Source organism: Sinocyclocheilus anshuiensis, unplaced genomic scaffold (assembly GCF_001515605.1).
Source record: "Sinocyclocheilus anshuiensis isolate Anshui unplaced genomic scaffold, SAMN03320099.WGS_v1.1 scaffold1337, whole genome shotgun sequence".
Classification (NCBI taxonomy): domain Eukaryota; kingdom Metazoa; phylum Chordata; class Actinopteri; order Cypriniformes; family Cyprinidae; genus Sinocyclocheilus; species Sinocyclocheilus anshuiensis.
In genome coordinates, this window is record NW_015548273.1 from 434,641 (window position 1) to 448,459 (window position 13,819).

The 13,819-nt window shown below is 34.5% G+C and overlaps 1 protein-coding gene across 2 annotated transcripts in view; it reads left to right on the forward strand.

The window, feature by feature from the left end:
- Nucleotides 1–13,819, forward strand: part of LOC107655760 (splicing factor, proline- and glutamine-rich-like) — a 38,989-nt gene that overhangs the window by 14,725 nt on the left and 10,445 nt on the right. The window contains exons 9-10 of one of the 2 annotated variants that reach the window (XM_016443340.1): nucleotides 580–689; nucleotides 5,342–5,844. In XM_016443340.1, the coding sequence (XP_016298826.1) occupies nucleotides 580–689; nucleotides 5,342–5,461 (230 nt within the window). In that variant the 3' untranslated portion in view covers nucleotides 5,462–5,844. Of the gene's footprint in view, nucleotides 1–579; nucleotides 690–5,341; nucleotides 5,845–13,819 lie in introns of those variants that run through there. The other variant, XR_001630486.1, reaches the window with a different exon arrangement.

Below are 13,819 nucleotides of genomic sequence, written 5' to 3' on the forward strand. Positions count from 1 at the left end.
GTGCGCTGCATGAGACAAAAAAGTAATATAGCCAAAACAACCGCATAGCCGCTCTTTAGTGTAGATGCATGTTGATTTTATCAGACGATGCCGCGATTATAAATGAGTGACTCCTGGTTAACATGTATTAAAAGGGGTCGTGTTTAGTCACTATTTAGTGTGGTATTTTTTGACAATATTCACTCAACATGACAGTAAAATAGGGCATTCTAAGTCAATATACTGCAGTATTTCCTCTCTCAATCAGTAGAAAATATGGTTAACACCCGGTCATGCATGAAAAAAAATACCGTCATGTACCATGAAACCGGTATAATTTTGAAAAATACCGTGATATAAATTTTTGGTCATTCCACCCAGCGCTACTATTAGATTGACAGCACATGTATTTTGTGATTAGTCTGCATTTTATGTAAGTAGTTTTTCCCTTTTTGAGTGTGATCTGCTTATTCTCATTATATCATACTATAGGCCATTAAAAGCCTGATTTATCAAATATACCACAAACCCATACGTTTTTTTTTTTATTATTTTAGAGGTTTAATGATACTAATGTATGTATTTTTTTTTAATAAACAGATATGCCGTTTGGGTCACCCAGCCAAAAGTTCCCATTGGCAGGAATTAATTTTGAAGGACTCCAGGGAATGGGGGGACAAGCACCAGGGGGCATGGTGCCCAACGAAATGGTAATGTATTCCTGAGTAGAAATCGAGAGTGAATGTGGTCTGTGTATGTGTGTTTTGTATGCCTGATAATCTTTGAATTGAGCTGTTGTGGTTCATAGGAACCAAGACCATTTTGTATGTGGAAGTTAGGTGTGGATGGATTATTTCTAGACCCGTCGGTGGGCAGTGTGTTTTGATCCCTGTTGTGATTTGATTATATTGTCTCTATCTAGTGGCAGATGTCATTGTCAGCGCTCAAGCTCAGCTGCCCTCACTTTCCTTCTCTTGTTACTTTGGATGTCTGTCTGTAATAAAAGCCCAATAATTTTTATACAACTGTTTGATTACAAACACATACTTGTAAGTCCTGTCTAAATTGCAGAAAAGACAGGCATGTTTGCGCTCTGATTGATGTGTAGTCTTTAAATTAGCAATGTGCCATCTTTTCAAACACAAAGCCTGGTGAAACAATATGTGGTGAAACAATACCCTATGACATGCTGTGCTTGTTTTGTGGTGAAATACTTTTCTAGGTTTTTTTTAGTTTACTGCTGCAAATACATGACAAAGTCATGGCAGTGCTGCGATGGTACCCACATGGAAATGCTGTTTCCATGCTTTGAGCTCTTTTTTTGTAGTGTCGACAGACTGTGGGCATTTAGTGCAGATAGACTTAAAAGCAACTTAAGCACAAAATGAATGTGACATGAAGTTACAGTGACTGAAAATGATGTGGCTGAGCTTTCGAGGAGCTGGTTGGGGATGTGTTGGTTGGCATACATACTTACATTTTGTTGATATTGAATGGTGAGAGTGGGGTTGGTTTGACCCATATTTACTATAATGAAAAGAGATGGGGAGTTTTCCTTGGACATGGCACACATTTCTCTAATCACCAAGAAATAATTCATTGCGTCTTATCTAGTGTGCTTTTAGATATTGCTGTTTTAATTTAGGAGTTTAAGCATTTGTTTCAAAATTACTACAGCAGTTTGCATTAATGACTTAGCTACACTGTGACTTGTCGTTTAAGCCTTTTTAAGTCCATACATAGTGTTTGTGCTACGTGTACCTGTCCTGAGCCCTTGCTGGGAAGTGTGTTGCAGCAAAGTAATTCAGCAGCAAGGCCAGTGCCTTTCAGATTGTTGCATTGTTGAATTTGTTGAATCAGTATTTTTTTTTTAATAGCTGAACCTTTTGTAGGGCCCTATGTAATCCGTTTTATTTTTTCCCAAATTCAGTTTTATTTTTTTCCAAATTCCATTTTTTCCATTTTAATTTTTCTGGATTCCAATAGCCTTATGAAATTTTTTTTTTTTTTCTCCCCTCAGAAATTCTGTGTTGTGTACTTAAATTTTTCTGGTTATCAAATGAAGGCATATAACATTCATTTCATATATCTTTTCATTATTGAAAATTAAGCAAAATATTACTTTTTGTCAATCAAAGGGGATTTACAATTAAAATTAATACGTGGAAGAAATGTTGTGTGATTATACACTAAAAAAATAATGTTTGTTTCATTCTAGTAGTAACAAAAGTAATATATTTCTGGTACAAATGTCTTCAAATTAAACAGGACCTTTATTTTGACTGGTTGCCGTGAATATTTACAATTCTGTGTGTATATGATATGACGGTAGTTTTACTCAATGCTTTTACTAAATGGTAAAATGCTCGTGAAGTGACTCTCAGAACAGTTTTGGAGGTTTTGGTTGTTCATGTATTTATGTCCTCATTTAGTGAGACGACAGACACTGAAATCATCGCGAGCGTCACGCACGCTTCAGTATGTGTGTAGTAAGTGAAACCGCGTGTCTGTGCCATTCACACACACACAGAGAGACACACAGAACATGCAGGATTAATATTTAAATAGTATTTTTGCGGCTTAATATTTACAGATACTAGTCCATATAGCGGTTTGAATTAAAGGATTAGTTCACCCAAAAATGAAAATTCTGACTTTAATTACTCACCCTCGTGTCGTTTCAAACCCGTAAGACCTCATCTTTGGAACACAAATTGACACAGAATAGCATAAGTTGTTTACGTCCAGCAGATACTCGATACAGTCGTTTTTTTTTTTTATAAAGTGTTTTTTCTCTTTTGCGCTTAAAGTATTCTCGTAGCTTCGTATAATTGCAGTTGAACCCCAGATGTCAATAAAGTTTTTTTCTCTTTTGCGCTTAAAGTATTCTCGTAGCTTCGTATAATTGCAGTTGAACCCCAGATGTCACATGGATTATTTTACAGATCTCCTTGCTACGTTTCTGGACTTGGGAACATTTCAGTTGTATTGCTGTCTATGCAGGGTCAGACAGCTCTCAGATTCCAATCAAAAATATCTTAATTTGTGTTCTGAAGATGAACGAAGGTCTTACGGGTTTGAAACGACATGAGGGTGAGTAATTAATGACAGCATTTTTATTTTGGGGTGAACTATCCCTTTAAGTGTAATGACCTACTTTTGATTAATTCATTCAAAATTGGACAAATTCCGTGACATTCCGCGTTATTCAGTAAATTCCATTTTTATGACTGGATTCCGTCTGCGTTTTCCGCATCGCGGAAATCATAGGGCCCTGCTTTTGATGCATTAGTTACAGGCAGTGTTGTTATGAATATGGGAATTGGCCTTTCCTTCCAATAGGCTTCAAGTATCAATAATATATCTCCAACTTTCAAAGGGCTTTTAATGAGTAGAATGTGTAAGTGAAACCTTTTATATGGACATTATCTCATTTTGTTGTTAAATGTAAAACCTGATATTGGTATAATGTCAACATAAGTTTATTATGATTTTATTAATACAATACTGTTAGCAAAGCAAATAGGCTTGATTTTGTATTGAAATGGTATGAATTGTTTTATAAGTGTCTGAAGGCAAGTATTTTGTAAACATTTTAGTCGTATATCTGATTGTTAAAAATAGATCTCTCATTGTTAACTCTTAAAGTCAACATGAAATCAAAATGAACCCCTTCTACTTCCTTCAATACACGTTAGTGTTTTTATTGTACATGTTCTTATTTTTTTATTTAATTTTATTTTATTTTTGTAATATTTATCAAATGTTATTACTTGCTCCACCTCTAACATTGTCTTTGTTGGCACCACGGCCACCTACATTTTGTCATATGAGTGCTGGTTGTGTTTTAGGAGGGAAGTAGTCCTCCACTCACCTTCAAATCTGACTTTGCCATGGAGTTTTTTTTTCATTGTTGACTGTTGTTTCGCTAAAATGTTGCTTTACGGAGAAAAAAAAATGGGTTGCAAGTGCTGTTTCATGTTGACTTTAAGTGGTCAACCTATTTTGCTGAAAGAATTGGACTCAAGCGGATATAATGGTAGTTATTTTTGCAAATTCTTAATGTGCAGTTGCAGTGTTTCATTTTAACTTAAATAGCCAAATGCTTTGAAAGTTTTTAAAGAATTATAATATAAAATCTGGAAAAGTACAATCCACTGCATTACTTTTTTCTGTTGTTAGTCTAGATGGGCTAATCTTGAACAGTTTGAAATTAGATGTAAATTAGTAAAGTGCTGTTTGCATTTTAACTGCAAACTTAGGTGTTTGTCACGTTTGCAGATATTCCATTTCATACAATTAACCAGCATCACTACTGCATGTGCTGACAAGTACAAGATAAATGCTGTTTATGACAAACTGAACTGACAAATTGAACATGGTTTAAAATTGAACTATTTGATGGCTAAATAGTTTGAATGAAAAAATGACATTTTTACTAACTTTTTTTTTTTTTTTCCCCCTAAAATCAGCAAATATCTTTGAATGAAAAAGTGACACATTTTCAAATGTATTATGTATAATATTTAAGTAAAACCCTTCATAAATACTTAAACAATTTAAGGATTTTAGGAAACAGAATAACGTAATTCGGTAACACTTTACAATAAGGTTCCATTAGTTAATGTATTAACTAACATGAACAAACAATGAACAATACATGTATTACAGTATTTATTAATCTTTGTTAATGTTAATGAAAATACAGTCGTTCATTGTTAGTTCATGTTAATTCACAGTGCATTAATGTTAACAAGCACAACTTTTGATTTTAATAATGCATTAGTAAATGTTGAAATTAACTAAGATTAATAAATGATGTAGAATTATTGTTCATTCTTAGTTCATGTTAACTAAAGTAGTTAACTAATGAACCTTATTGTAAAGTGTTACGCCTTAATTCTTAAAGCTAATTTGTGTTCGTAATGTAGGAGTTGGTAGTTGCCCGTATGGCTCAGAGGGTTTTTGAATCAAAGTACAAACCTCTCTGCCATAATAAGTTTGGGGCATCCGACGCGTTTCTGCTTCAAAATCCCCCATGCAAATGGGGCTAGTAATTGTTTCCTGCAGTATCATAGCAGCGCTATTGGAATGCAATGTAATGGGATTTGACTAATGAATACATTACCCTCTCTTCCTTTTCCTATGTCACCTGTGGCACCTGTGGATCTGCGTGTTGGAACGGTTTCGCCGATTGTTTTCCTTGGATCCCACTTTTATAATACTTTGCTCAAAATACTCTTGGAACTCATGGAACTTGTTACCCCTTTGTTGCTTTTCTCCCCTACCCATGGACGTAAACTCCATAATTTCTACAAAACTTAATACCCGACTGATACATAACTGAAAATGGTCCATGTAGCGCAATGAGCGTTTCCTGCAAGGTGGCCCAGGGGGTCCAAGGGGCATGGGTGGTGGAAACCCAGGATTTGGCAGGGTCCGTGAGGAATATGAAGGATCTGCCAAGAAGCCACGCTTCTGATCTGGCACTTTAAAATCAAAGTTTGTGGAAATCCAGAGGCTTGGTTCTGGTGTCACAATTGATGTATTTAAGTTTAAAGAATTTTCTTGCAGTTTTAGCCTGAAAACTCATCCCTTTTGTGGCAAGATTTTTTTTCGTCCTATTTTTATTTTGTATTCTTAATAGGTTTAATAATAAAACCATTGAAGTTAGCGCTGGCTTAGTGCTACAAAACATGTAATCCCCTTTCTTACTAGTCTTTATCTTGTCATGTTACTTGTGTTATACTGGTGAATATTGTAAGTTGTCCTGATCTTACTATGGCTGTGTTCTGTGCCATTCACATTTAAAATACTACATGTACATTTTCAATAAAGAGTGCAGTTGGTTTTCCAAAACCCCAATCAGGTGTTCTTGGCACAATGATTAAATTTGTGAAGTGTCAGGCATCTGACACCAGACACATAAATAAGACATAGGCATCTAGTGCATTTTTTCATCTTAAAGGTCGTTGCGAATGGACCCCTTTATATTACAATTTAAAGGGGTGGTTGATCAGCTTTTTTTGAAGGCTTTGTGTTCATGGGGTGCAGTGTAACGTGTTCATGCTTTGTTTTTAAAAACTGCATTATTTTCTTTTTTTTTTTTTTAACTGTTGAGTTCCTGGTTCTATGAAGTCCCTCCCTCAGAAATACGCAGTGGGCTCAGATTGGTTAGCTGGCCCAACGTGTTGTGATTCGCTAATCACGTTGTCCAGAAACGTCATGCCCCCTTAACCATTACGGGTAGTTGCATGTTCCCGGGGGCAGGGTTTATGTAAACATCGGTGTTAGTGATGTCACCAACCCGGGAAAAAGCACGTTGTAGTCCCTACCAGCCTTTTTTTTATATAGTCCTTAAACAGTGATTTCTTTAAAAGAAAAATTCTCCCTTTGCATTGAACTTTGAGCATCGTAACTTTGCAGACATTGTTTATGCTCTAACAGCAACATTACACACTAACTAAAGTTAAAATATTGAAATCATAATCAACCACCCCTTTAAAGCTCGTATTTATCATTGACATTGAACAACTTGGCTATTAAGATACATATGGTTTGATGGTCCTATATCAGTTTTCTTTTTTTATTTGGAAATATAGCTTAAACCGTTTAACTTGGGTTTTTTTTTTTTTTTTAACTTTGGTTTACAAATTACGCCCATTTCACTCATACCAGTGTTTCCCACACATAGACTTTACTTGGGCAGCCCAGGTATATTAACGGCCACCCAAGTATATTTGGAGAAACATTTTTGCTTTTATTATTTTTATCCTCTTATATATATTTTTTTTATCCACCCGAAATGAAACACTCCGCGATCGATTAACTAGTGAAACATCTCCCCTCGCCCTACACTTTTCGCATTTGCTCGTTCTGTATGGGTGAGAACTGTTTACTCCCATTGACATTCCCACGTGCGCTGCAGAGATGAAGTGGATATTTCACAGACAAACACAGGGCTTGATAGTGTGGGAGATTCAGTCACATTTGCAACTAAAAATAGATGTGTGTGTGAACTGTAAAATGCATTTAGGAGCACATGTGCGAATAAAGCAAAATCCCTTCAGGTGAGTTTTCTTAAATTTAATGTCAAAGTCTTCAATACATGAAATGGTAAAACAAACGTAAAAAAACAAAAGGAACTTTGCTGCCGTACCATGGGTGCAGCAGGTGCAATGATATTACGCAGCACCTGAAAATAGTCCCCAGCTAGGAATACGCCGTAATGAGAGTATAGTTCCTAGCCATATTGGCCTAGAAAATCGCAACTCCTATGCCTATTTTCAAAAATAGTGGAGTGTTCCTTTAATTATAATTTTAAGATGTCTTATATTTTGGGGATGGAAAAACATGAATCGCGATGCAGCCTATTGATGATTAAACTTCAAAAGGCTATGATTTAATAAAAAAAATTTAAAATACCACTGCATGTTGCAGTGTCACAAGGCGGCACTGTTGCATGTTCTACAGGCTCGCGCTTCAGACTGCTTCAAAGTGATTATCAATCAATGAATAACTTGCATTTATGCCAAGCGATTGCTTATGAGTTGATGAATTATGACGGTCTACTTTATGACCTTTATATAATGTTTTAGACGGTTGTAAGAATGCATATTTTTATCTCTTATCTGAAGGATCAGCCCGCAATAGTATAGTCCTTTCAAAATAAGAGTGTATTCCAGTGTATTTCGGGCTTTTTTTATATATAATTAAAAGTCACAAGTTGTTTTGTTTTTGTTTTCCTGGGCATTATTGGTATTTTTGTTACACAATTAATTGTATTTAATTTAATTTCCATTTAATTCATAGTAAACTATTGTAGTTTCTGGCTGAGATACTTCCCCACAGGAAGAAAAGTCAAAGAACATTATTTGACACATATTCAATATATAGATTTTACTAGTATCTGTAAAATTTGTGTCCCATTCACTGAGAGAGACACTATATCACAAAGCAGGAGAACCCTACCATTTAAATGCTGTAATTATGCATAATTTACAATGCAATTAAATGTAATAGTAGCCTATGTAATTCAAATGAATTTCAATAAATAAAAATATTGTTAAAAATCACACATTATTTGTTATTTGTCACATGTAGTAGATCATTTTTGTGCTGTGGGGAATAGGGTTTTCCACCCGGCTACCACCGCAAGTATATTTCAAACCTGTGGGAAGTACTGCATACTCCGGTTGTAGTGCAAATGCAGCCTGTGTGTGGCACATATGCAGTGCAGAAGCAGCACGGGCACATTGTGCTTTCACATAGGACATGTTTGCAGTCTGCTACTGATCAGTGGCTGTATACTACAAACACAACATTTATCCATTGTTTTAATCTCAAAATCACAGTACAGTAATACAATCTTTCATAGATGTAATCACATTTAAACACAATAAATATAAACGGCGTATTCAATGCATTTTACTTGTAGATTTATATATTAAGTTGCTTGAGCAGGTGGTAAAACATTTAAACAGCCTATAGCCTACTTTTGTTATGTTCAAAGGTAGTAGTTCAAACATTTTAAAATTAAACTTATCATTAACTGAAGCAGTCGACTCTCATGCTTTTTTCATTTGCAATTAAAACTTTATCATACGCAATCCTGCCAGTCATAAAGAGCTTTGTATTTCCTATATTGATGAGTGCCATCCATTGTGTCACTTTTTGTTGCTGTAAACCTAGCCAGAAAGCCATGTGTTGACTGTGAAACAGTAGACTTATGCATTTAGGATTGGAATTACTACATTTTTGCACAAATCCATGTTCATTTTTACTGTGAACAATGCCCTGTCACTTTCATTCAGCGCATTCAGCACAACAAAAAAATAAACACTGTGCGGAAATGATCGCTGCATACGCACCTCTCCTGGAATGCGTTGTCGGACCACATCCATGTGCAGTATGAATGCTCTAACCTGTTAACATGTGCACGGATAAAAATCCGCACTGCAATCGGAGTGTGTGAAACAGGCGTTAGACCCCGATTGGTTCCAGAACTTCCCCAGAACACACATTATAACTTCAATCATAAATTATAGTTATACATTTTTATAAAAAAAAAAAATACTGCAGAAGACAAGTTCACTGTGATTGCAATTGTTGAAAACTCTTACACCGACCTAACCAGAAGCAACAAGATTTCCAGTGACAAGCAATTTGGATGTCCACACCAGACGCGACCAAATCACTCAAATATCACAGCCGATCAGAAGCGCAGAGGTGCACTGCACTCCCAACGAAATTAACAAGTTTATGATCTAATTCAAAAATATTAAACCTTTTTAACATAATTAAAAGTACATACTGAGTGACTGATACCATCTTTATGGAATACACTTGTTGGTTCGCATCAAGTTATCAGTTTTAATGGACATTTAATTGATTTTCAAGATCTGAGGTAAACTATCTGTTGTTGTGTGTCGTGGCGTTGCATGTAGATAGAACACGGTGTTAGCCACTTGTTGGATAGTGTATAGAGTCAACAAAAAACATGACCCTCCATCTCACAAGCAAATTTTAAGGTTTATGCAGTTTTTTTTTCTTCTACAGAATTACATAAAAATGTCTTCTATTTTTTATATAACTCCGACTGGATTCGTCTGAAAGAAGTCATACACACCTAAGATGACTTGAGAGGGTGAGTAATTTATGGGCTAATTTAAATTTTTGGGTGAACTAACCCTTTAAACCAATAATTAGGGATGTAACTATTCACTCACGATTCGATTCACAATTTTGATTTAACGATTCGATTCACAGGTTTTTTTTTTTTTTTTTTTACAAAATGAGATTTGACATATTATAAATTAAATGTCCTTTTATTATTGCTTGGACAAAATACTGTACGTTTCTTTGTGAAATTGAAATATAACACTATAATAATATACTAATATAGCACTTGTAAATTATTGCTCTTTTGTTGGTTTTGATTGCTTCTATTGTCCTCATTTGTTAGTCGCTTTGGATGAAAGCGTTTGCTAAATAACAAAATTTAAATATAATGTTAATGTAAATAACAAAACTAAATTTTTTTTTAATTTTAAAACAAGCCCCAAATCAAATAAAATAAGTAACACAAATAAAATAAATCTCTTCATATAAACAAACTAAGGCTTTGTCTGTACGAGAATAATTTGTCTCTTTTGATTTAAAATTAGAGGCAGGCAACCACTGCATTTTAATCATGATCCAAACAAACATGCTGCATACATGCAACATGAGCAGTTTTTAATCTAAATTACATTGTATAATTTCGAAATTTGAAGCAAAAACAGAATGATTTGACTTCAGTTTTGTGAAACTATGCATAAAAAATATCTGCATGAAACAGAAACAGCAGTGCTGAATGAGATGCAGATGCACTCTCTGCCAGCAGGTGGCGCTTAAAGCGTTTCCTTGGTTTCCACTGTAAACAAAGCAGTGCTGCACTTATGAACTTTAATATGCATTATACAAAGGCAAGAGGAAAAGGAAAAATACCATCGAAAGACAGTAAGTTCCCCTCAGACATACATTCATATAAACTCCTACCCCTAACTGAATCGCGTGATTCGTTTAGCATCTCAACCAATTTGAATAGTCACATATTTAAATCGATTTTCAACCGGCTCACGGTTAATCGTTACATCCCTACAAATAATTCTACCACAAACTCACACCATTAACATTTTTAATGTGCCATGATGGCAGTTTTTTTGGGGTGGAGTGAACATATAATGCCTTTTTGTAGATTTACTTAATTGTCTCTATACATTTAAGATGAGATGGAGAAACCCCATTAAGATGCTATTAACCCTGGAGAAAATGACACAGTTTGCCTTTAACTTAACTGTTAGCAAGCAAATCTGTGATTTACTTGTTCATATATGTATTTCACTTAATTGGCGTACAGCATTTTGGCTCTTGAAAGACACCTTGGAAACTTGGAACTTTAATAGAATTCTCCTGATTCAAATTTTAGGTATGATTTTTTTGGTCCATATTGCCCCGCCCTAGTTCTTATGCAACAAGTGCAAGTCGACTACCTGTGTAGAGGTTACAGGGCACACAGACACTTGTTCATTAAGTAGCATGTTTCTTATAGTGATTTAATTTCTAAATGTTAAAAGCGTATCCATTTGTAGTTATGATGGTTGACTCCAATAAAAAGTTCAAAATATTGCTACTCTGTTGATTTTTGTTGAGTGTGTAGTATCCACAGCACCATCTTATGGATTCAGTTGTTTGTATTGGATTATGGATTCATTGTTCTGCATTTAAAACAAAATGCTACAAAACTTTGCATTTTTCGATATGCCAAGACAATGAAATTGAGTGCTTTGCTTTACCCTCTTTGTCTTTGTGTGATTGAGAGGTGCACCATAGAATGTAATATTTCTGTAAATGTATTAAGCTGTAAACAGCTTAATAACCAGAATTTTAAAGTAAGCTTGGAATTTGCTATTATTTTTATTATCATATAGCATTATATAACACTATTATTATATTATATCATAATATAACCATTTTCAGAAATAGTTTACACCTTTCAATTAATTTAACATATATTTTTCATTATCTTTTTAAAATATTCTAGGTCAGTTAACAATAACAGCTAATAAAGATTCTCCACTGTACTTAAACTTGCCGTGATAGCTTAATTATAACACAGTGCATTTTTATATTAAAGCTTGACCTCTATATTGTATTTGTACTTGACAATTATCAAATATCTGGATTAACCATGCATTTATAGCTAGTAATTAATCTATATGTTTAATATTAGCTAAATTTCATTTCACTTTGCATGATGTGAGAGACCTACATTGTTTTGGATTTTACACAACTTTTCTGTAAAAAAAATTAAAAAAAAAATCTTAACACTCTTTTGGTATTGCCTTGAGTAACATGGCTACTAATTTGATCTTCTTCTACATTGTTTTCTTACTAAATTTAAACATTTTTCAAAAATTTGGTGTCATGATTAAAACAAATTTGTCTTAATTTGAAGGCTATGTGTAATTTGACTTTAATTCTTAGAATACAATGTGTTATTTTTCTTATTTGAATCACATGGCAAATGTAATTAAGATCGTTTTAAACATCAAGAATGATGCTGGAAAAAGGTAATTTCACGTGCAAATTGTCCCAGATACATTGTGGAAAAAATGTTATTGTTTATTGTGTTGGTTTTCTATAAATTTTTTTTCCTTAACAGGTTTGTGACTTCCGAAGTATCTTCAAGTTTGGAACAGTTTTGGATTTTAGCTATTTATCCACTATTAGTCTCAGCTTTATACGGCATGCCCATGGACTGTTCAACAGCTGTCTAATGCATAATGATCTCAAAAAAGCTCAAATGTATTTTTCAAAAAACAAGGCTCTAATCTGATTCTACACGTGGCTCTACACGTCACATCCCGTTCCTCACTTTGATTGACCGGCTTTCAGTTACCAGGAGTCAGGGTGTTTAGGTTTTTATCAGTCCACCTGGAAGTATTTATCAAGTTCTCAAGCTTCTTCAGTGAGAACTACAAAGGAAGAACTAGTCGCTGGATTTGCCATCTTTTGTGAGTTTTGAATTAAATCTTCAAGAGCTTTAAGACACTTGGAAGCAAGTAGACAATTCAACCTTGACCCTGCCAGTATGTTACACCTTGTTCTTAGAGTTATATCTCCTCTTAAACACCATGTGTTAAAACATACCATGGTTGGTCACTTCATGTCATGTCGCCTCCTTTGGTTTGGGTTGTCTGTTTTTGGGCAGAATTAATAATGTGAGACTAATTTGCTGCAAAATATGACCTTCTGTCATGTAACTATTCAATTATTATTTACCAAATCTTTGTTGGCTTGTTTGTCCGACTTGGAACAACTATTGTTTATTTTGCTTCATCACTACTAGTGTTGCATCATTACTAGTTATTATTGTTGCTTTTTACACCTTTGTGTCCCAAAATTAGAGTTGGTATTAAATTTGTCATCTCTTTATGATTAACTACATTTTCTAAATGTCTTTTCAAGAACCCTGTTTTTAGAAATCTATACTCAAATACCAGTTTTAGCCTAAAGTTCTAGGGCAAGATTCATAGAACAAGAATACTTTTCTTTTTTTCTTAAATGCTATTTATTTTTTTATTTTTTTTTATAAAGTTTAGAAATGTTTTGTATTCACAAAAATATTTCCAAAGAATGTTAGCTTTTTTCTTTAGATTATTCTAATGGCGAAACTTTTTGAATTGGAAAGTTTAAATTGAAAAGAATGGTCATAAAATCCCTGTAACATCTTAAAATTAGGATAAACTCAATTTGTGTTAAATCCCCAAAGGGAAGATGTTTAATGGCAGCACGCATACTCAGAGATACAGGATGCATTCCAGGGCTTGACAGTAAGGACTGCCCAATGTCCTGGGGCCCAGCATGAAAAATGCTCTGGTCAGTTGACCGAGTTGTCATTGGCTCGATTGGGTACACACTTGACGCACGCACATAAAGCCACCACTCAGACGGCGCACAATAGTGAATTCAGTTCTCTTTTGCATCAAATACACACAAAAATGCCTGTCTCTGTCTCTGCAAGTGTTCTTTAAGTACACAGAGTTGGTAATGTTTCATGGTCATGTATTTAGTTTACACAAACATTTAGGAGAAAATCGGATGCGTTTCAATATAGATCTGTGCTTTAGGTATTGAAGTGACAACAGTCTTATATAAGATTTTTGTGAATCTGGCCATAGTTCTAAATTTAAAAGGGTCATATGATGCAATTTCAAGCGTTACAAGCTGTTCGTGCATAGATAAGATCCCTAAAGTTGCAAAGACTAAAGTCTCAAATCCAAAGAGATATTCCTTA